This window comes from Mobula hypostoma, chromosome 10 (genome assembly GCF_963921235.1).
Source record: "Mobula hypostoma chromosome 10, sMobHyp1.1, whole genome shotgun sequence".
Classification (NCBI taxonomy): Eukaryota; Metazoa; Chordata; class Chondrichthyes; order Myliobatiformes; family Myliobatidae; genus Mobula; species Mobula hypostoma.
The window spans coordinates 66,460,522-66,485,179 of NC_086106.1; the positions used below are offsets into that span (position 1 = coordinate 66,460,522).

The 24,658-nt window shown below is 38.8% G+C and overlaps 1 protein-coding gene across 4 annotated transcripts in view; it reads right to left on the reverse strand.

Annotated features, from left to right (window-relative positions):
* diaph2 (diaphanous-related formin 2) overlaps window positions 1–24,658 on the reverse strand; it is a 638,125-nt gene that overhangs the window by 125,928 nt on the left and 487,539 nt on the right. For all 4 annotated transcript variants that reach the window (XM_063060627.1, XM_063060626.1, XM_063060628.1 and 1 more), the window contains one exon: window positions 5,200–5,335. In XM_063060627.1, the coding sequence (XP_062916697.1) occupies window positions 5,200–5,335 (136 nt within the window). The remainder of the gene's footprint in view (window positions 1–5,199; window positions 5,336–24,658) is intronic.

A 24,658-nucleotide genomic window follows, 5' to 3' on the forward strand; every position in this document is an offset into this window, starting at 1 on the left:
GATGATAAAAGTATAAGTCTCTATTGTGGACTGAAAGTGGAAATGGGGCAAGGAGAGGAGACAGAGTGGGAAGCACCAGAGAAACGTTCTGTAATGGTCAATAAACCAATTGTTCGGAATCAAATTACTTTTCCTGTGTCTCAAGGCTAGATGTAGTTGCACCCGCATCACCATCCTGAACCTGGCACTCTTCCTCTGCCACTTGTCCCACACCCCTCCCATGGCACTCCACCCTCTCCATCCCCAACATCCTTTATTCCCGTCAGAATTACAAACTTGTGCTTCACTCCACATTGACAAATATAGTACTGTGCAAAAGTCTTAGTCACCTTAAGACTTTGTGCACTATAGTTTTTTTTTACACTATTAACAATGTATTTTGAACTATGAAGACTAAATTCATAAATAGTTTTCCATTTTAGTTATTTGACACCTTCTTCCAAACTGTTAATAACAGAAGACTTTTGTTTTATTGGTTTCATTGCACTTATGACCAAAAACCTGCAACAATTAGTAAAATTGGTGTATTGATCATTCAATAATGTACTTCAAAAAAACAACTTTTAAAAGTTCAGCAATGATTTTTTTTATGAAATTGAGAAACTTTCTTTCATTTTTCAAATGTGTTACGGTGAATATTGAATCATTTCTCACAAACTTGAATGGGTATTTTAAAAGCACAAAAGAAAACTAGAGTTCTTAAATAAGCTGCAACTATAGATCTGAAATCCTAATATTTTTTAATGTCTGAATAAACCTGAAAGCAAGCTTTAATTAGAACATTGAAATGTGCAGGGAAATCAAAATATAGAATGAGAAAGAAAGCTGAAAAGTAGATTTTGAACAATAGAACATTTGAACAATAGATTTGAAACAACAGAAAGTTTAATTCTAAAGGGAGTTCAGAATGCAATCTGAGGAAAAAAGCTTAAATGTAGTTTTTTCCCAAAAGTAGGTTCAGAACAAGAAGTGTGACTATTATGCCAGTCTTCTTCCATAAGTAGTTTTTAATTAGGCAACTTACAGCTTCTCTCCTTAGACCTTTAATGCACCACTCAATATTATGGCCTCACACTTTAAATTATCAATAGGCTGCCATCCATTTTGCAGTATTAAATCATCACAACAGGAAAAGCAGTGAAACAATGTGATAGGGACAAAGCATAATTTCAGTCTTACTATTTATATCTTTATGCTGAAGATATATCTTGATTTGGAATACAAAGAGATAGACAAATGAAGTCATCAAATAGTACTTTTACTACAGGGGATAAAATCAACCTAAAGTAATAAGGTCTTAATGTGCTCTAAAGTCACACTATAGCGTAGCCACACTTCCTAACTGGAATTTCAGCTATCTCTGGTGTATGTGTCAGTGCATTCTGACATTCACAGCTTCACAACGTGACATGGAATGCAATGATTGCCAGAGCCCAGGATATTTCTAAAGAATGCCAAATAGAGGGGTAGGATATACTAAGAATCTAGCCCCTGCTGGAGGCCCACTAAAACCAAGGCAACCATGAAGCCTAATCACTTGAATATGGTTGTCAATCTAACTGACAAAGTTAAGTGAAGCTTATTTTCTTCTCAGTGTTCCATTTTAAATATCAATGTTATTAATATTTTCACTTAAAACATGCTTTTAAATGACTATCTTTTCATTCTAAAATATATTTTGATTAAGTGCATTTCAACAGTTACTAAATGACTATATTCCTAACACAAGTCAATTTTAATCAAAAATTGTCTGAATGAATAATCCATAAGTAGTTGGTCTTCTATCCATTACATCTTACTGGAAATTTAGTTTGTATTGTAGATCTCGTCATCTCAGTGAACAGCCATGGTAGTGAGGCCTCCAGGGTGCTGGCAGTGGGAGTGTGACTATGAGATTCCAGCAAGGCTAGGATACGAAAAGCAAAGTCTATCTGGGTTGAGCACTAACCAAACCAATGGAACAGGAATCAGCATCATAATAGAGATAAGCTAGGGCTCAAGGCTCTTCAATAACTATTCACAGCAAAACAGCTGACAAACTCTGGGACTTAAACATAAAAGAAATATTTACTGGAAAATATCCACAAAGGTTACCAGAATTCATATAATGAGTCATAACTGTAGGAGAAAGGAAACACCAACTATAAGGAAAGGAATTTGTTTCTAAAGTTCAGTAAAAACAGTAATCAATTTGATTGAAATGCATGGGATTATGTGACTACAACATTAACTTCTTTTAAACTAGTATAGAATACAATCTTGGCATTTTGTTACATTGACATTTCTTTGATCAATGTACTTAAGAGGTGAGTAGGACATAAAGAGGAACCTCTTCATTCAGAGGTTTCTAAATTGTTTGAATTCTCAATCCACTGAGCTAAAATGCTGTCAATGAATATATTTAGAACTAATACAGCCACATTTTCATATTACGTGGGATTAAGGGTTATGAAAAACAGAAAGGAGTGTCTAGGTCAAGAACAATTAGCCACAATCACATTAAATGCTAAAACAGATTTGAGGGGTCATATAGCCCACACTTGCTCCAGTTTCTTATGTTTTTTGGTTACTTACACAGCAACTCAATGACATTTTCATTGAAGACTGTAATGGCTAATGACCATCAAGATGTCTAAGTACAGAATATGAATCAACTGGGTACTTAAGTAGAAATAAAATATATTTAGAACATTTACAGGCTAATAAGCTATAACATGCCAATTTTAAGAAAGAGGACGTGCTTAAACTTTTGAAAAACATTTGGATAAATAAGTCCCCAGGGCCAGATGGATGTACTCCAGGATACTAAGGGAAGAGAGGGAGGAGATTGTTGTGCCTTTGGCGATAATCTTTATGTCCTCACTGGACACAGAATATTGGAGGGTAGCAAATGTTACTCCTTTGTTCAAAAAATAGAGTAGGAATAACCCAGGCAACACAGACAAGATTGCTGGAGGAACTCAGCAGGACAGGCAGCATCTATGGAAAAGAGTATAGTTGACGTTTCAGGCCAAGACCCTTCAGCAGGACCAACTGAGTTGTCGTAGGTTATAAAAGGACATTGACAAGATGCAGAGCTGGACTAAGAAGCGGCAGGTGGAGTTAAACCCGGGAAAATGTGAAGCCATTCACTTTGGAAGGTCAAATTTGAAGGCAGAATACAGGATTCTTACTGTAGAGGAACAGAGGGTTCATTGGACCCATTTAGCAAAAACCATGTGTGATCAAAAATGGCATTACGCAAATAACTATTTCCTATTTTGTTTAAAGCAATATAGTCAGTAATGTGAATGTAAGACACATGGAGTTCAGTATTTGCTTCTACTACATTGATGTAAGGTCCGATGTTAAGAACATAGTGAAAGAATAGAACTGTAGCCAAGAGCGAGAACGAAGAATGCTGTTTTCATAGTCTGTCAATAAACTGAGTGAAATTATATGCTGCATCAACATATTCTGTGATGCCTCCAACTTCCACCTTGCCTTTAAATTCACTTAGACCATTTCTGATACTTCTGTCTCCTTTCTCAATCTCTCTGGCAGCAAACCGCCTACCAATATCTTTTATAGACCCATTAATTCCCCCCGCTATCTTGACTATTCCTCTTCATTCCCTGTCTTCTCTAAAAATGCCATTCCATTTTCTCAGTTCCTATGTCTCCACTGCATCTATTTCCAGAATGAGGCTTCCTTTTCCAGGGCATCAGAGGTGTCCTCCTCCTTCAAAGAATGCTGTTTCCCTTCCTTCGCCATTGAAGCTGTGCTCATCTACAGCTCCTCTGTTTCTCGGACAACAGCACACAGCCCATCTTCATGATGCCTTAAAAGGGATAGATTTTCTCATCTACCACCCCATAAGCCTCTACATCCAACACATCATTCTCTGCAACTTCCGCTATCTTCAACAGGAGCCGACCACCAAACACATCTTTACTTACCCCATGCCCCTGCATGTCCATTCGTCCTTTCTGAACTAATCTCTCTCCTGGCACTTACCCCTCGAGAAGCTGAAGTGCCTCCCTCACTTCTATTTGGGGCCCCAAATAGTCCTTCCAGGAGAAGCAACACTTTGCCTGTGAATATGTTGGGATCATCTTCTGTACCTAGTGCTCCTGATGTTGCCTCTTCTACAACAGTGATACCCAACATAGATTGGGGAACCAGTTTGTTGAGCACCTCCACTCCATCTGCAAAAAGTAGAATTTCTGGTGGACAACTATATTAACTTCGATCCCCATTCCAACATGTTGGTCTATGGACTCTTCTTCAGCCACGATGAGGCCACTCTCAGGTTGGAGGAGTAACACCTCATATTTTGTTTAGGTAACCTCCAACCTGAGGACCTGAACATCAACTTCTCCAACTTTTGTTAATTTTTCCCCCTTCCTCATACTTCTATTTCCCAGTCTCGTCACCTCTTCTCCTCACCCACCTATCACCTCCTCTGATGTCTGTTCTGTTTCTCTTTCGCCCATGGTCCACTCTCCTCTCCTATCAGATTCCTTCTTCTCCAGTCCTTTGCCTTTTCCACCTATCATCTTCTAGTTTCTTATTTCATCCCCATCTCCCACTCATCTGGCTTCATCTATCACCTTCTAGTCTGTCTTCTTTCCCTTTCCCCTCCACCCACCTTCTTATTCTGGCATGTTCTCCCCTTTCCATTCCTGATGAAGACTTTCCTAAACATCAACTGTTTATTCATTTCCATAGATGGTGCCTGACCTGCTGAGTTCCTTCAGCATTTTGTGTGTGCCACTCTGAATTTCCAGCATCTGCAGAATCTCTTGTGTTTATATACTATAAGTCCAGACTTATCACGTAACAAGATGTGATGCAACAATTGTGCAATTCTTTTTTTTTTAAAAGTCAGAAACTGAAAAGAAATGCTAAATTTTGGTCACAAGCTCCAACTCATCTGTAGATGTACTCTATTATAACTAAAGATTTGAGCACAGCCTGTTAGTGAACACATCTCAGAAGCTCAAGATGCAGCAACCATGCCCCAGTGGCAGACAAGGAATCAGTTCTGTCATGTTTAGTGAAGTGATAATGGCTGACTAGGTACATAAAGTGGAAAATTCCAGGATTCGGTGATGCAAGCATAATAGGCTATGACCAATGGGACATCAGCAACTTCTGCTATTTTCTGCTCCAAATATAGTGGGCTAATAGAGATCATTATTATCACTAAAGAAATACCTTTGTTCATATCAATTAATTGTTTCTTCTTCTGCTGCCTTTCCAACTTCTCTCTCTCTGCTTTCTCCTTAGCCAGCTTTGCTCGCTTGATCTTTTCTTCTGTTTCCCTCTTCTTAATGTTTTCTTTCAATGCTTCCTTTTTAGAAAGAAGAATAAAGAGAAATCTGTTACTAATAATGTATGAGAAAAGAAACACAGTTGTTGATTCATCAGTTTAACAAATAGGGATGGTCATAAGTTATATGGTGTACCCAATGATGAAGGTAGCAATGCAGGCTCTTAGAGAGAGAGAGAGACTTTGATATCAGAAAGCTCTAGAATGTACCATCACTATCTTGGGCCAGTCTCAAGCGAGTCAATGATATGTATCACATGAAAATGCAATCAAAACAAACTATCATATCTAAATATCAAATGTATGATGTTCAGAAGTAGAGAGAGTGAGCAGCTTCAAGTTCCTCGGTGTCAAGATCTCTGAGGGCATTGATGCAGTCATAAAGGTGGCAAGACAGTGGCTATACTTTGTTAGGAGTTTGAAGCGATTTGGCGTGTCAAGAAATACACTCAAAAACTTCTATAGTTGTACCGTGGAGAGCATTCTGACAGGCTGCATCACTATCTGGTTTGGAGGGGCTACTGCACAGGACCAAAAGAAGCTGCAGAAGGTTGTAAATCTAGTCAGCTCCATCTTGGGAGCCTACAAAGTACCCAGGACATCTTTAGGGTGCGGTGAATCAGAAAGGCAGCGTCCATTATTAAAGACCTCTAGCGCCCAGGGCATGCACTTTTCTCACTGTTACCATCGGGTAGGAGATACAGAAGCCTGAAGGCACACACTCAGTAATTCAGGAACAGCTTCTTCCCCTCTGCCATCCGATTCCTAAATGGACTCTGAAGCTTTGGACACTACCTCACTTTTTAAAATATACAGTATTTCTGTTTTTGCACATTTTTTAATAATCTATTTATATATGTAATTGATTTACTTGTTTATTTATTATTATGTTTTATTTTATTTATTTTTTTCTCTCTCTCTGCTAGATTATGTATTGCATTGAACTGCTGCTGCTAAGTTAACAAATTTCACGTCACATGCCAGTGATAATAAACTTGATTCTCATTCTGATTTTCAAGCAAAACAGACTTTGTAGTATAAATAGTTTCTTAAATCAGTTACAGCGAAGCACTAAGATATAACCACAGCCAAATTTTGAAGTGTTATGAACATAAATCTTACACTCCACAGCAGTTGCAAGTAACTACTTAAAATGTATCGTAAGAAGATGCATCAAATCCAGAAGAGGTGTTATCTCACATACTCTTCAGTGTAAAAGAATGTCAAAATTGGGGAGGACAATTCATTAACAACCAGTGGAATTGAAAAGCTGTTGACATATAAAAGACATACTTCAGAACTGTGAATACCAAGTGGTGTCTGAACATATCTGCATTAATTTAAACTGGTTTCATACAATTCAACTATATTTAGAAGTTTAAATAATTATTTAACTTCAACATTGAAAATCTTTAAGCCTTGCCCAAAACTTCAGGAAAAGTGATGCAAAATGTGAAGCACAGTTTGTAACTGACTTTAAAAAACAGGATATCTGAGTCAAAGTGACTGAATAAATTCAAAAATTCAGTAGATGGCAACATTGATATAAATCACGAAAACAAAGATGTGGCAAAATGCAGAGTGAAAAACAGCCCAAGACACAATGCTCTTCATTCAGCGCCTTTTTTACAGTGCTGGCACCGAGATGAGGAGGATTGTTCGAAGTTGCTTCCTTGGAAGATTTCAGGAGGAATTGAGACACCAGTGACACTAGCAGAAAGAGTTAAATTTGCTAAATAAAAATAAAAATAATAAAAAATATTCAAATTATTACATTAAAATACATCCTGACATCACACAGCTTTTCCAACACAGAAGACATAAGACAGAAGCATAATGGTGGAATTTATGCCACTTGCCTAGATGAGTACGGCTCCAACAATTCTCATGAAATATAACATTATCTAGAGTGAACAAAATAGACTGCTTCACTGACACCTACGCATTTCTCCAAGTATTTCTTCCTTACTACACTGGTGAAAAATAGATGACCTTCCACATGAATTAAATAAAGGTTGTCAACTTGAAACATTAACCAAATTTTACATTCCACAGGTGTTGCTTGACCTGTTGAGCATTTCTAGCTTTTTGATTTTTATTGCATCTTTCAAAAATACTCAAGTTTTTCTTTGCAGTTAAGGTAGCCTTTCAATCACTGGAATCTATTATTTTATTGTCTTGCTCTTTATAATTTGAAATAATTCTCTGGACTTTCCTCTTAAGGTTACCTCTTAAATTTCCTTTCAGAATGCAAGATGTCAAGGTTTTCATTGGGAACAGCTTCTTTCCAACTGTGGTAAGACTGCTGAACGGATCCTGACCCGGATCTGAGCTGTACCCTCCAAATATCCGGACTTGCCTCCGGTTTTTTTGCACTACCTTACTTTCCCTTTTCTATTTTCTATTTATGATTTATAATTTATATTTTTAATATTTACTATCGATTTGTACTCTAGGGAGCGCGAAGTGCAGAATCAAATATCGCTGTGGTGATTGTACGCTCTAGTATCAATTGTTTGGCCACAATAAGGTAAAGTATTACGGTAATCTACATAGTTTAGCTTTACATTCTGCAAATTAAACATGCATGCCTGGGTCAACGTGTCATAATGCTGGCTTTATAAGAACATATAAATACAATGTATAGATAATGCAGACTCCCTACCCTACTCTATAAGGTCATGGCTGATTTAATCTATGGTTTCAACACTTTCCTTCTTGCTGCCATTTCAATTGCTGCATATCCATTTTTTATAAAACACTGAGTTTAGGAATCAATGATATTATCTACTGGAGCTTCATTATCCATGACATTTCAATCATCCACAGACAGCACAATTTTCCTTCTTTTTGTTGCCAATTTTCCTTCTTATATTCTTTAAACAATGTCTGTTTTAACTTTCCTCCACCTATCTTTACACATTCTGTAAGATCTTTATACAAATTCTACTAATCTTCCTAGTTTTTTAAAAACTATTTGCAGACTTCACTATTTTATTGTCTACACTCCTTGTAAATTCAGGTCATTTATATCAACCAGAACCTACAGCAGTAATCCTGATACTGAAGTATAGGGCAAATCAAATTGTTTTGACCAATCAGGTAATTTGGTAATGCACACAAAAGTCCTAAAACCTAATGGTGAAGAGCATTAGACACAAAATCACACCTTCCTCATACTCACCTGGGAAGAGCAGGATATTGCAGAGGACATTATAGATTGGCATAGAGAAGACAACCAGTATATTTTCCTCAGGGTTGAAATATCTAAGCACAAACAAGAGAAAATCTGCAGTTGCTGGAAATCCAAGCAACACACACAAAACAACACACATCAAAAGTTGCTGGTGAACGCAGCAGGCCAGGCAGCATCTCTAGGAAGAGGTGCAGTCGACGTTTCAGGCCAAGGCCCTTCGTCAGGCCTGAAACGTCGACTGCACCTCTTCCTAGTGATGCTGCCCGGCCTGCTGCGTTCACCAGCAACTTTGATGTGTGTTGCTTGAATTTCCAGCATCTGCAGAATTCCTGTTGTTTGCGTTTTTAAACACACACAAAATGCTGGAAGAACTCCCAGGTAGCATCAGTGGAAAAAACTATTGTCTGTCTAATACCAGAAGGCATGCTTTTTAAGGTGAGCAGGCTAAGGTCAGAGAAAATGGATGGAACAAGTTTTTTTCACAGATAGTATGGAAAGTGCCAGAAGACCTTGCCAGGTGTGGTACACTGAAGGAAAATACTATAGAGATATTCAAGAGGGTCTTAGATAGTCACATGATTATGCAGAGAATGGATTTTCTATAGGTAGAAAGGATTAGTTTAGTTAGGTATTTAATTACTAGCTCAGTTCGTTAGGCATAACACCATGGGCCAAGCGGCCTATTTCTGTGCTGCACTGTTTGACGATAGAATCATGACTACCTTCAAGTAAACAAATAAATCCAACTGTGATGACTATAGGGCAGACTCCTAGCTACTTGCCATAGGGAAAATGAGTGCCACAGTCCTCCTAAATACCTCATCCCTGTTCTTAAAGAGCTGCTACCAGAATCACAGCAAGAAGTCTTTCTAGAGGCACACAGTATTCAACAAAAATGGAGTGAGTGGCATTGTTTCTTGACATAAACAAAACTTTTGGCTCCACTAACTAGCAGGAGCAATGGCATGGCTCCTCAAATTCAGGTCCTACAGAAATTTTCTCCCTTTTATATGTTTCCTCTTATCACAATAGTAACTCTTGCAGTGAAGACCACTGACAGACATTGCCTGAGTGCTTTTAGCAATCCCTTGCTACAACATTGCGTGCCTCTGTAATTAACTTCTCGGTGGGAATAAAGCTAATCCTTAGAGCCAAAAAGAATTGTTAAACCTGTATTAAATACATTCCAGAATCAAGGTTACTCAAACTTCAGCAGAATGCATACAAAGGAAAGGCATCATGATGCTGAAAGTCCTCTGAAATACATAATGTCTTAGATCTGTAATTTTAAAAAAGATTTCAGGCACTTGCAGACCTTTATTAATGTAAATAATTATTAATTTTTTAGCTTCACATTTTGGATCAACATACAAGCATATGAATTAGTCAGGCTGGGCAAGTCCTCCAACACCAAATAAACTAAAGTTGGCTCAGCTTCTTTGCTGTTTTTGTTTCATCTGCCTAATCTGCTGGCCATGTCTTCCTGCTCTGCAAATAGAACTCCTGCATCCTTTTGTCTTTGTTTTCACACTCTATCTGTTCTCATTCACTCATTGATCAGATAAGCGTATTTACAAGGTTACTCCAGTTTTACTCTAGCAGAGAAATTGCTTCCTCACCACCACACTTAATGCAGTTTAACAAGTTTCTTTTGTTCCTGAAGATCTGTGACCTGAGAAGTTAGCTCTGTTTGTCTTTGCACAGAGGTGACCTGGCCTGCTGAATATTTCCAGTATTTTCTGTTTTGAATTCATACTTCCACCATCTCTTTCTCATTTTCCTGGACAATCAAGGGTTACATTTAGCTGAATATTAAAGAAAATGTTTTGGCCTGCTAAAATTAAAGTTAGAACTTGCTGCAGACTGGTACCAAACCTGACAGCTGCATGAGATAAGGGAGAATACCCCCACTGTAACATCCTCTCAGTTTCACTGAGGAACAGCAATAAATTGGAAAACTAACTTGCTGTACTAAGACCCACAGTCTCTACAGTAATAAATTGGCAGTAGCTGAGACAGGCCCAGCTGGCTGTAGTGTGATAAGAAACAATGGATCCATTCTAAGACATCTTCAACTGCACTTAACGCCTCAGCAGAGGGCAAAAGTGTCAGCTTAACAGCAGTAACACTGATAACACAAAATGAGGTTCATACCAGAAATACCTGAGAGATGAGATCTGGTCATAGGATCCCATGGAACCAGGCAGGGGGTATAGAGCGTACTGCTGTGAGGGACAGAGCATCACCATTCATGCCCTCTCTGCATTGATTGGTTGAGATATTTAGACCATAAAGATATAGGAGCAAAATTAGGCCATTTGGCCCATTGTTTGCTCCGTTATTTCATTATGGCTGATCCATTTTCTCTCTTAGCCCCAATCTCCTGTCTTCCTTTCTTTTTCGATCTTTTTATTGATATCAAAATGTTAAACATAACATAATATTAATACAAAGCTATTGGGATTACATTAATAATTAGCATATAAAAATATAAACTCAGTTAACACACTGATATTAACCTCCCAAAGTCTTGCAAAATACGAATACAAATGTAAGTTAAAAAAATGTAAAAATAGCATAGAAAAAAAATAAAATACCCCCCAAAAAACTAAACTAAACAATACTAAGCAACTAAACTAATAAAAGAAAAAAAACATGGGCTGTTATGTTACGTCAAATAGGACCATTAGCGTCATTAACTCCGCTCCTCTCTCCATATATTTGAAACTAATAGAATAGGTTTGGAAAACGTCAAATTACATCATAAGGAAGCATTGAATAAATGGCCTCCAAGTCTTTTTGAATTTAATAGAAGGATCATAAATGACACTTCTAATTTTTTCTAAATTTAAACACAACATAATTTGAGAGAACCAATGAAATGCAGTGGGAGGATTAATCTCTTTCCAATTCAGCAAAATGGATCTTCCAGCCATTAATGTAACAAATGCAATCATCCAACGAGCTGAAGAGGTTAGATGAATTGGTTCTATCATTGGTAAACCAAAAACTGCCGTAATAGGGTGAGGTTCTAAATCAATACTCAAAACAGTTGAAATAATATCAAAGATATCTTTCCAATATTTTTTTTCAAAAAAGGACATGACCAAAACATATGAGTTAAAGAAGCTATTGCAGAGTGACATCTATCACATACAGGATTTATATGAGAGTAATAATGAGCTAATTTATCCTTAGACATATGGGCCCTATGTACTACTTTAAACTGTATCAGCACATGTTTAGCACACATAGAGGATGAGTTAACTAACTGAAGAATTTGGTCCCATTTTTCAATAGGTAAAGTAAGCTTAAGTTCCCTTTCCCAATCATTCTTAATTTTATTAGTTAAGTCTGGATGTATTTTCATAATTATATTATAAATGGTTGCTATTGCACCTTTCTGAAAAGGATTTAAATGTAAAATTTTTTCCAAAATATCTGTTTGATATAGATTCTGAAAGGTAGGAAGAACAGTATTTAAAAAGTTTCTAATCTGTAAATATCTGAAGAAATGGGATCTAGGCAAATTATATTTATTAGATAATTGTTCAAAGGACATAGAACAGTTATACAAAAATAGATCAGAAAAACTTAATATACCTTTGGTTTTCCAAACCAAATAGGCTTGATCCATAATAGAGGGTTGAAAAAAAATTAGATGTAATAAGACTTACTAAAACAAATTGATTCAACACAAAAAATTTTTGAAATTGAAACCATATTCGTAAAGTATATTTAACTATTGAATTATCCAGTTGTTTATGCAATTTAGAAAGAGCAAAGGGAAGCAAAGTCCCTGAAATAGAACCCAGTGAAAACTCATTTGGCCCATTGTCTGCTCCGCTATTTCATTATGGCTGACCCATTTTCCCTCTCAGCCCCAATCTCCTGTCTTCCTACATCTATTCATGCCCTAACCAATCAAGAGTCTTTTAACCTCTGCCTTAAATATACATAGAGGCTTTGCCTCAACAGCTGCCAGTGGCAACAACTTCCACTTATTCACCACTCTCTGGCTAAAGAAATCCCTCCACACTTCTGTTTTAAAAGGACACCCCTCTATTTTGAGGCTGTATCTTCCAGTCTTAGACACTTCCACTATAGGAAACGTCATCTCCATTTCCACAGTATCAAGACCTTTCACCATTTAAAAGATTTCAATTAGGTCACACCTTATTCTTCTAAATTCCAGTGAATACAGACCCAGAACCATCAAACACTCTTCATATGACAAGCCTTTAAATCCTGGAATCATGTTTTGTGAACCTCCTTTGAACCATATCCAGTTTCAGCACATCCTTTCTAAGATAAGGGGCCCAAAACTGCACATAATACTCCAAGTGAGGCCTCACCAGTGCTTTATAAAGTCTCAAAATTACAACCTTGCTTTTATATTCTAGTCCTCTTGAAATGAATGCTAACATTGCATTTGCCTTCCTTACCACAGACTCAACCTGCAAATTAACCTTTAGGGAATCCTGTATCAGATCTCCCAAATCACTTTGCACCTCAGATTTTTGTACTTTCTCTGCATTTAGAAAATAATCAATCCTTTTGATACTGCATTCCATCGGCTATTTCTTTGCCCATTCTTTTAATCTAAGTCCTTCTATAGCCTCTCTACTTCCTCAAAAATACCTGTTCCTCCACCTAGTTTTGTATCATCTGCAAACTTTGTAACAAAGCCATCAATTCCATCATCCCAATCATTGACATTTAACATAAAAAAAATCAGTCCTAACACAGACCCCTGTGGAACACTAGTCACCACAGCCAACCAGAAAAAGCTCCTTTTATTCCCTCTCTTTAACTCCTGCCAATCAGCCAAAACTCTATCCATGCGAGTAACTTTCCTGTAATACTGTGGGTTCTTAACTTGTTAAGCAGACTCATGTGTTGCACCTTGTCAAATGCTTTCTGAAAATCCAAGTACACAACATACATTGATTCTCCTTTGTCTATCCTGCTTGCTATTTCTTCAAAGAATTCCAACAAATTAATCATGCAAGATTTTCCCTTAAGAAAATCATGCTGACTACGGCCTATTTATCATGTGCCTTGAAGTAACCTGAAACCATATCGTGAACAATTGACTCCAACATCTTTCCAACCACTTAAGTCAGACCAACTGGCATCTAATTTCCTTTCTTCTGCCTCTCGTCCTTCTTGAAGGGTAGGGTGACATCTGCAATTTTCCAGTCTTCTGGAACCATTCCAGAATCTAGTGATTCTTGAAAGATCATTACTAATGCCTCCACCATCTCTTCAGCCACCTCTTTCAGAACCGTGGTATGTATACCACCTGGTACAGGTTACTTATCTACCTTCAGACCTTTCAATTTCGCAAGAACCTTCTCTAGCAATGGTAATTTCACACAATTCATGACCCCTGACAGCTTCCACCATTCTGCTAGTGTCCTCCACAGTGAAGACTGATGCAAAATATCTATTCAGTTCAGCAGCCATTTCCTTGTCCCCATTACTATCTCCCCAGCATTGCTTTCCAGTGGTCCAATAACTACTCTCACCTCTCTTTTACACTTTATGTATCTGAAGAAACATTTGGTATTCTCTTTAATATTATTGGCTAGATTACTTTCCTATTCCAGTTTTACCTTAATTACTTTTTATTTGCTTTTTGGTGGTATTTAAAAGCTTCATAATTCTGTAACTTCCCACTAATTTTTGCTCTATTATAGGCTCTCTCTTTGGGTCTTATGTTGGCTTTAACTTCCTGTGTTAGCTATGATTATGTCACCTTGCCTGTAGAGTACCTCTTCCTCTCTGGGATGTATATATCCTGTGTTTTCTGAGTTGCTTCCAGAAATTCTAGCCATTGCTGTTCTGCCATTATCCCTGCCAGTGTTCTTTACCATCAGTTTTGGCCAAATCCTCTCTCATGCCTCTGTACTTCCCTTTAGACATAGACATAGAATAGTACAGCACAGTACAGGCCCTTCAGCCCACAATGTTGTGCCGACCATCAAACCCTGCCTCCCATATGAGCCCCCACCTTGAATTCCTCCATATACCTGCCCAGTAGTCTCTTAAACTTCACCAGTGTATCTGCCTCCACCACTGACTCAGGCAGTGCATTCCATGCACCAACTACTCTCTGAGTAAAAAACCTTCCTCTAATATCCCCCTTGAACTTCCCACGCCTTGTCTTAAAGCCATGTCCTCTTGTATTGAGCAGTGGTGCCCTGGGGAAGAGGTGCTGGCTATCCACTCTATCTATTCCTCTTATTATCTTGTACACCTCTATCATGTCTGCTCTCATCCTCCTTCTCTCCAAAGAGTAAAGCCCCAGCTCCCTTAATCTCTGATCATATTCTGGTAAATCTCCTCTGTGCCCTTTCCAATGCTTCCGCATCCTTCCTATAGTGAGGCGACCAAAACTGGACACAGTACTCCAAGTGTGGTCTAACCAGAGTTTTATAGAGCTGCATCATTACATCGCGACTCTTAAACTCTATCCCTCGATTTATGAAAGCTAACACCCCATAAGCTTTCTTAACTACCCTACCCACCTGTGAGGCAACTTTCAGGGATCTGTGGACATGTACCCTGAGATCCCTCTGCTTCTCCACACTACCAAGTATCCTGCCATTTACTTTGTACTCTGCTTTGGAGTTTGTCCTTCCAAAGTGTACCACCTCTCACTTCTCTGAGTTGAACTCCATCTGCCACTTTTCAGCCCACTTCTGCATCCTATCAATGTCTCTCTGCAATCTTTGACAATCCTCTACACCATCTACAACACCACCAACCTTTGTGTCATCTGCAAACTTGCCAACCCACCCTTCTACCCCTACATCCAGGTCGTTAATAAAAATCACGAAAAGTAGAGGTCCCAGAACAGATCCTTGTGGGACACCACTAGTCACAATCCTCCAATCTGAATGTACTCCCTCCACCACGACCCCCTGCCTTCTGCAGGCAAGCCAATTCTGAATCCACCTGGCCAAACTTCCCTGGATCCCATGCCTTCTGACTTTCTGAATAAGCCTACCGAGTGGAACCTTGTCAAATGCCTTACTAAAATCCATATAGATCACATCCACTGCACTACCCTCATCTATATGCCTGGTCACCTCCTCAAAGAACTCTATCAGGCTTGTTAGACACGATCTGCCCTTCACAAAGCCATGCTGACTGTCCCTGATCAGACCATGATTCTCTAAATGCCCAAAGATCCTATCTCTAAGAATCTTTTCCAACAGCTTTCCCACCACAGACATAAGGCTCACTGGTCTATAATTACCCGGACTATCCCTACTACCTTTTTTGAACAAGGGGACAATATTTGCCTCCCTCCAATCCTCCGGCACCATTCCCGTGGACAACGAGGACATAAAAATCCTAGCCAGAGTCTCAGCAATCTCCTCCCTCACCTCGTGGAGCAGCCTGGGGAATATTCCGTCAGGCCCCGGGGACTTCTCCATCCTAATGCATTTTAACAACTCCAACACATCCTCTCCCTTAATATCAACATGCTCCAGAACATCAACCTCACTCATATTGTCCTCACCATCATCAAGTTCCCTCTCATTGGTGAATACCAAAGAGAAGTATTCACTGAGGATCTCAATCACTTCCACAGCCTCCAGGCACATCTTCCCACATTTATCTCTACCTTCACTCCTGTCATCTTTTTTTTCTTCACATAATTGAAGAATGCCTTGGGGTTTTCCTTTACCCTACTTGCCAAGGCCTTCTCATGCCCCCTTCTTGCTCTTCTCAGCCACTTCTTAAGCTCCTTTCCTGCTTCCCTATATTCCTCAATAGACCCATCTGATCCTTACTTCCTAAACCTCATGTATGCTGCCTTCTTCCACCTGACTAGATTTTCCACCTCACTTGTCACCCATGGTTCCTTCACCCTACCATCGTTTATCTTCCTCACCGTAACAAATTTATCCCTAACATCCTGCAAGAGATCTCGAAATATCGACCACATGTCCATAGTACATTTCCCTGCAAAAACATCATCCCAACTCACACCCGCAAGTTCTAGCCTTATAGCCTCATAAGTTGCCCTTCCCCAATTAAAAATTTTCCTGTCCTCTTTGATTCTATCCTTTTCCATGATAATACTAAAGGCCAGGGAGTGGTGGTCACTGTCCCCCAGATGCTCACCCACTGAGAGATCTGTGACCTGACCCGGTTCATTACCTAGTACTAGATCTAGTATGGCATTCCCCCTAGTCGGCCTGTCCACATACTATGACAGGAATTCGTCCTGGACACACTTAACAACTCTGCCCCATCTGAACCCTTGGAACTAATCAGGTGCCAATCAATATTAGGGAAGTTAAAGTCACCCATGATAACAACCCTGTTATTTTTGCACCTTTACAAAATCTGCCTCCTGATCTGCTCCTCTGTATCTCTGCTGCTACCAGGGGGCCTATAGAATACCCTCAATAGAGTAACTGCTCCCTTCCTGTTCCTGACTTCCACCCTTACTGAATCAAAGGAGGATCCTGCTACATTATCCACCCTATCTGTAGCTGTAACAGTATCCCTGACCAGTAATGCCACCCCTCCTCCTCTTTTTCCGCCCTCTCTATCCCTTTTAAAGCACTGAAATCCAGGAATATTGAGAATCCATTCCTGCCCTGGTGCCAGCCAAGTCTCTGTAATGGCCACTACATCTTAATTCCATGTATGTATCCAAGCTCTCAGTTCATCACCTTTGTTCCTGATGCTTCTTGCATTGAGGTACACACACTTCAGCCCTTCTACCTTATTGTCTTTACACCGTTTATTCTGCTTCTCTTTCCTCAAAGCCTCTCTATATGTTAGATCTGGCTTTACTCCATGCACTTCTTTCACTGCTCTATCACTCTGGGTCCCATCCCCCTTGCAAATTAGTTTAAACCCTCCCGAACCATGCTAGCAAACCTACCTGCAAGGATATTGCTCCCCCTCGAGTTCAGGTGCAACCCATTCCATCTGTACAGGTCCCACCTTCCCCAGAAGAGATCCCAATGATCCAAATATCTAAAACCCTGCTCCGTGCACCAACTCCTCAGCCACGCATTCAACTGTGATCTCCTCCAATTCTTACCATCACTGTCACTTAGCACTGGCAACAATCCTGATAACGCCACCCTTGAGGTCCTGTTCTTCAGCCTTCTGCCTAGTTCCCGAAACTCACACTTCAGGACCTCATCCCTCTTCCTGCCTATGTCGTTGGTCCCAACATGTATCACGATTTCTGGTTGCTTTCCCTCTCGTACCAGGATGTCGTACACCCGGACGGAGACATCCCGGACCCTGGCACCCGGGAGACAACAAACCATGCAGGTGTCCTTCTCACGTCTACAAAATCTCCTGTCTGCTCTCCTGACTATAGAGTCTCCAATGACGACAGCTCTCCTCTTCTCTGTCCCACCCTTCTGTACCACTGGGTCAGACTCAGTGCCGGAGGCCCTGCCACCGTGGCTCACACCTGGTCGGTCATCCCCGCCAACAGTATCCAGGACGGTAAACTTATCATTCAGGGGAATGGCTACAGGGGTGCTCTGCACTACCTGTCTACTCACCTTTGCTTTCCCCCCTGACTGTCACCCAACGACCTGTTTCTGACAGCCTCGGTGTGACTACCTCCCTGTACCTCTCATCTATGACTGCCTCATTCTCCCTTATGAGTCGAAGGTCATCCAGCTGCTGCTCCAGATTCCTTACATGGTCTTCCAGATCACCCAGTCGTATGCACTTCTGGCAGATGTGACTCTGCGGGAGAGGGGAGCTCCACTGTAATACCGATATATCTGATTTTAGCTTCTCCTTCTCAAATTTCAGGGTGAATTCAATCATATTATGATCATTTTCTCCTAATGGTTCTTTTACCTTAAGCTCTCTAATCAATTCCAGTTCATTGCACAACACCCAGCCCAAAATAGCTGACTCTAGTGGGCTAACCACAAGCTGCTCTAAGAAGCCATCTTGTAGGCATTCTAGAAATTCCCCCTTAGAATCCCGCACCAACCTGATTTTCCCAATCTACATGTATATTGAAATCCCTCTTGACTATTTGTAACATTGCCCTCTTGGCATGCATTTTCTACCTCCTGTTGTAACTTGTAGATCAGATCCTTACTACTGTTTGGGGGTCTATATATAGAACTCTCATCAGGGCCTTTTTACACTTGCAATTCCTTCGCTCTACCCACAATGATTCAACACCATGCAATCTTATATCAACTCATTCGAATGAAATAATTTCTTTTTTTTTACCAACAGAGCCACACCATCCCCTCTGCCTTCCTGCCTATCCTTGCACATTTAGCTCTCAGCTATATGTTTCTTTCAGCGATCACGTTGTGGTCATTTGAAGAAAAAAGTTACGTATTGTGCTTTCCCTCTCACCATTGAAAAGAGGGTTTCAGTGGGCACAGGTAGCCACAGGCTCTATTCTTCCATGTACATGTTAAATAAACTTGCTACATGGACCTCATCAGTGATGGATTATTTAAGCATTCTTAATGTTATCTGCAAACAGGAAATTTTACACTTTCTCTCAATTATACTCCTTGCCAAATCTTTGCACATTCACTTAACCTATCCATATCCCTTTGCAGTTTTCTTATGTACTCCTACTTTTGCGTCATCAGTGAATTTAAAGACCATACTTTCATTGTTTTCATTTGTCATCGACTTGAATTGCAAAACAGTATTCCTGCTGTTGAGTAATGAAGCATTTCCTGTTTAGCTTTGTTCTGGAGCTCTGCTTTATCGAGGTTTCAGTTCCATCCTTTTATTATCCTGTATGAGTCTATTACAAAAGTGCATATTCATTCTGGCAGATTGCTTTCCTCTACTGGATTTTTAGAATCAATATTTCACTTTCATTTGAAATTCATTAATTTATGGCAAATTGTGGTGTTAATATGTTTTACCATGCATGCATGACAATATGTTTTAAGGATGACTCATTTATCCTCGCCGATGTACAGTTATTCCAAATCAAATTCTTAAAGTGTGTCCTTTTTATTTTTACCCTTGTTTTTGGTATTTCTAAATCCTGAAACACACTAAAAATCATTCTGTGTATATTGTCCTTCTTCACTGCCATGAATTTGATTATATATTGCCTTGGAGATTAACAACTGGCAGGTTAAAATGAGCCACTGTGACTTCCTTGATTCCCAATTGTAAGGACAGATACATCACATTGATGAATTCTGACATCAAATGACTGCGTTCTTCCAATTTACTTTGATTGATTAGATGCTATTTGAAATATCTCACAAACAAAATATTACCATAAACACAAAGTAACTTTGCTTTTGCAAATTTAACTTTCAGTTTGTATTGCTTTACATTAAAAAAATATTTAAACAGCTATATCCTGGATTTTATTGCGAAGTGGATGCAAATTCAGTACTTGTTTTTGTGAGGGCATGAACATGGAAGTTCTAAGCTTGCTCATGGAGTGCATAATTGTGCAATAGACACACACAAGTTGCACCAAGTTAAACCTAGCACAAGACAGCACTGCTCATCATTTGGATAAAGAGAAGTAGCAGTAAAGGGAACAACAAGTTGATATATTTTTTAAAATATTTGGAATCATAGAAAATGAACAACATAGGTGGCCTTCCAGTCCATCATGTCCACACTGGTCACTGAAAATGAATTCAGCCAAATCACACATTTCAGCAATGGGTCTACGTGCATTCAAGTACACATACAAACACTGGTTAAATGTACAGTATTGGGATTTCTGCCTCTATCGTCTTTTCAATGAGTTCTAAGTCCTTACTTACCATACACTGAGTGAAAAATATTTTTCTCATTTTCTCTCTTGTGGTTTTATCAATTATCCTACTGCAGTTACCCTAGAGTTTAGTTAATTATTTTAATGTGCTATTATTCAGATATTTAAGTGTTTGTTTTATTTAACTTTTTATTGTTATTTAAATTATTGTATGTTTCTGAATGTCACAGACAAAAGAAAAAATTCAAAGGGAACATTCAGCTCTGATCATGGGTCTCAGCTATCAACTCTTCATTCCCCTCCATAGATGCTGTCTGACTTTCCGATTTTCTCCAGTACTTTGTGGGTGTTGCTCAAGGTTTCCAACATTTACAGAATCTCTTGTATTTATAGTTCAAAAACTCTGTGACAGTTTTGGTAACTCAATAAGCCAGGGGAGAAAGGAGGGTATAGCTTAGACTGCTGTTAATAATTTTCTTAAGTCCTGTGGTTACATAGTGACTTGTCAAAGAATAGAAGGACAGTTTAACTTTGGAAATGATCAATGGCGGATTTGTTCATGAGCAGCCTCAAAAATGGCAGGAAGGTATGGACAATTGTGCACTTTTCCACAACTTTATCCAGACAATTTAAACATATATAGCTTATTTTTGTGTCTTTTCTGACTAATCTATGCTTGATCGTTTAGTCCATTTTCATTGAAGTTTCTGATCTTATTTTACTTCAAGAGGCTTCACCAATAGTTCTAAAACTATTTTAAATCCATAACCCTTTTGACTTAACTGCAAACATGGCCCCTTCTATCTTCCTTTTCATAGTCTCCAGTTATGTATGATGCCCACTTGCTGGAACAATTGTTTTAATCCATCTCTAATCCCCCAGGAAAAAAGAAAGCAGATTATAAAGAAATCACTTGTGTTGTATTTTTTTTTACCATTTATTGACAGATATACTATTTCAGACATTATTACAGAGAGATATGGCTGGCATTAGGAAGTATGGCTGTGTACAACAGTAGGAAAGAGAAGTTAATCTAATATAAAGTCAAGAGATTGAACAAAAGTAAATGATCTATTCTGAATCTGTGACTATAAGAGTAGAAATTCTTAAGCCTTTCAAGTATAAAGAAAACGAAATAATTTACTGCCTGCAAAGGGTGCTTAAATGGAAAGAAAATGTGTATACTTGTGAGATTAAAATTTCTGCACTTGAGAGGTTATTTAAGATTTAACAATAATAAAAAGCTTAAGTATTAAGGCAGTTTTTAAAAAAAAATCCCCATAATTAACATCTTTTTTCCTTTCCGTGGAAATTAGTCTGCATTTGCTAGTAATGTAATTGATAAAGGAACTTGTTTTGGTTGCACTTCGACTATCTTGCATGAAGAAAAATATAAATTAAGACCCATCCCCTCACAAAGGTAATGATTTACATATATTTTTAATCTAATATTCCATTTGCTGCATGTGGTAAGGATTTCTCTGCACATGAAGCTAATTATAAAACACAGAACAATACAGCACAAAACAGACCTTTTTGGCCAAACTTGATCCAGGAGCCTGTCAAAAAAAAACTTGCCTTGCAAACCTTCTTTAAACTTTTCCCCTCTCACCCTAAAACTATGAATTCTTCTATTTGACATTTCCCTTCTGGGAAAAGGACCATCTACCTTGGCAAATATAAAACTTATTTTTATATATTTCTATCAGGTCACAGACACTCCAGAGAAAACAATGCCAATTTGTTCAGTGGTACTTTACAGATAATACTCTCCAGTTCAGGAAACATTAGTCCTGAAGAATGGTCTCAGCCCAAAACATTGACTGTTTACCCTTTCCACAGATGCTGTCTGACCTGCTGAGTTACTCCAGTATTTTGTGAGCGTTGCTTTGGATTTCCAGCATTTGCATCCTGGTGAATTTATTCTGTGATGATGTGATCTGGGAGCCAAATTCTGTCACTGCATGATTAGAGTATGGGAATTATACTCACTAACACTGTACTACAGCAGTGAACAGCAATATTGCATAGGCTAGGCCTGGAAATGACATGATTTTTTCAGTCCCGATTTCTCGTGATATGCCAAGTACAGAGGTGTCACATTGCTTTTCAACAACCATAACACTTTAAGAGCAAAGTTTAACAGAACACTGGGTTAGTGGGAAGTGAGGTGATTATGTTATCCCTGTAATCAATTATGAGGCACTGGGGATCAAACGCTTATAATAAGTAATTCATTTCTTAAATTAAGACTGAATTCCCTCAACTTCCTCCCTTGCGATCAACTGCCCTCCCCCCTCACCACCCGCCTTTATCTTTATTGCCCCTTTAGAAATTCCCACTGCCCCCAGGGGTGATATTGTCCACTTTGGGAACCACCGTCCTAGAGAATATTTTGGGCTCAGGCAACTGAAGGCAGAACAATAAAAGGTTCGGCCAAAGAGAGTGGTGTATAGCAGCTTTATCTGAAGAAAGCAGAGATCGTGAAAGATTCTGTAACTGAAGAGATGAGGAGGGATTAAATCATTAAAGGATTTGAAATACAGAATTTTGATTTAAAAGCGTTGGTTAAGAGCTTGAGGAAGACAGGGCTGATAGGATGATAAATGACAGAAGTGATGTAACAAAACTACAGGTGGAAGAGTGCAAAACAAGTGACAAGCTTACATCGATGATTAAATGTGCATATAATCATTAGCAATGTTGACAACCAGAAAAACCTTTTTTTTAAAAATATAATTATATAAATTAACTCAGGGATTTTGTGAAATATTTAAGACTGTGGAGATTACTTTGTTCTACAAATCTGAAACTTGACGCTCGAGATATATGCTTTCTGTCAGTTCAAGGAGGGCTCTATTATTTCATGTGCACAAATTAGGTTTTCATGACATATGAAAAACAATTAAATAATCAATGGAATTATTTCTATTCTCTTCCTATTTTCCATATAGAAACACACATGCATTATTGCAAATGGAACAAAATTGCAGTAGTTTATTTACACTGTTCCAGAGGTCCCTTGGATGTGTCTCTGTAAAAGCACTGCACAAGATCCATAAAATGCCAGTCTCTTTGTGTAGCACATTTTACTTCAAGTTCTCCTTGCAACAGGGAGAAAATAGTCAAGAGGAATTATACACTTGCAAATATTATCCTATACAAAAGTCAGTAATAACTCGGATTGGCCACCCAGGCTGCTGTTTCAAACTAGGATCCCATCAGTCCAATCAAATTTTTGGAACTGACTTGGGAACACGTTCTCCAACAGGATCTTTTTATGGTTTGGAGGCTTGGGTGATTCAATGACCCGTTGAGCTATGCTGGCTAGAGTCAGGGTTTTATGCTTTAGCTCCTTGTAGGATCCCCCATGCCAAGCAGGTCAAAGAGTAGAGGCCAGACTAACAGTGACCCACTGGTCCTTCTGGTTTGGGGGTTAAGTTCAGGGCTAACAACCCTGACTAATCAAACAAAAATGTTAAAGAAACAGCAATGAAGAATCTTTCTATATCTGTGTGCAACAGTATTGCTGAGTTTCCACTCAGGACTTACATCTGACAGTAGTGAAAAGTCAGAGGATGCTACTGGCATGATGAAGGAAGTCCTGAACACCGCCAAGACTAAGACCAAGACCAAAATTGGCCAAGGACAGCCAGAGATGGAGGACCTTAATTGCTGCCCTAAACTCCAGCAGTGTAACGGACAGTAAGTACAATGGGAACACGTTAAGTTTCTTTAGGTATCAGAACTGTAACAGCTATCTTGCCAAATTATACTAGCTTGCTTCTGTACATGGAAACTGGATCAGCAGTAGGAGGTGATGCTAATGGAATTTAACTTGTAGCCAAAAGAAAGAAATACTAAAATTAACACAGCAGACAGTAACAGCATATTTCAATTTATTTTTCCTGTAATAATAATTATAATAACCAACGGAAGAGCATGACCCTCAATGAAAGACATCTCTACAATCTGAGCATACTAGATATATACAAGGAAGCGTTGAATGCCTGGCTTCAAGTTGGAGACCTCTTCCCAGAATCAGAGCAGTTCCTCGTGACAGTATAGGACCAGGTGGTTAACACAAAAATGATCAAAAATACATAATAAAAGACTAACAATTTAAGATGATAAATGCAGAAAATGGCAAGAGAATCCAGAAACAATCCAACCCATTACAAGATCCAGCAGCAGTTTAACTCAATCTTATTACTTATGCATGCACGATCCAGTGGCAAACATCATTCACCAAAACCTTACTCTAAAATACGAACTCATAAAAGACATCATACTTTCCTATAAATTCAAACCTGACCCAGTTTTAGAGCCTAGAGTCGGACAAATTATATGACAGCTGATTCATTATTTCAGATAGGACAATCCATAATAACTGAACAGATGTAATATTACAGGATAA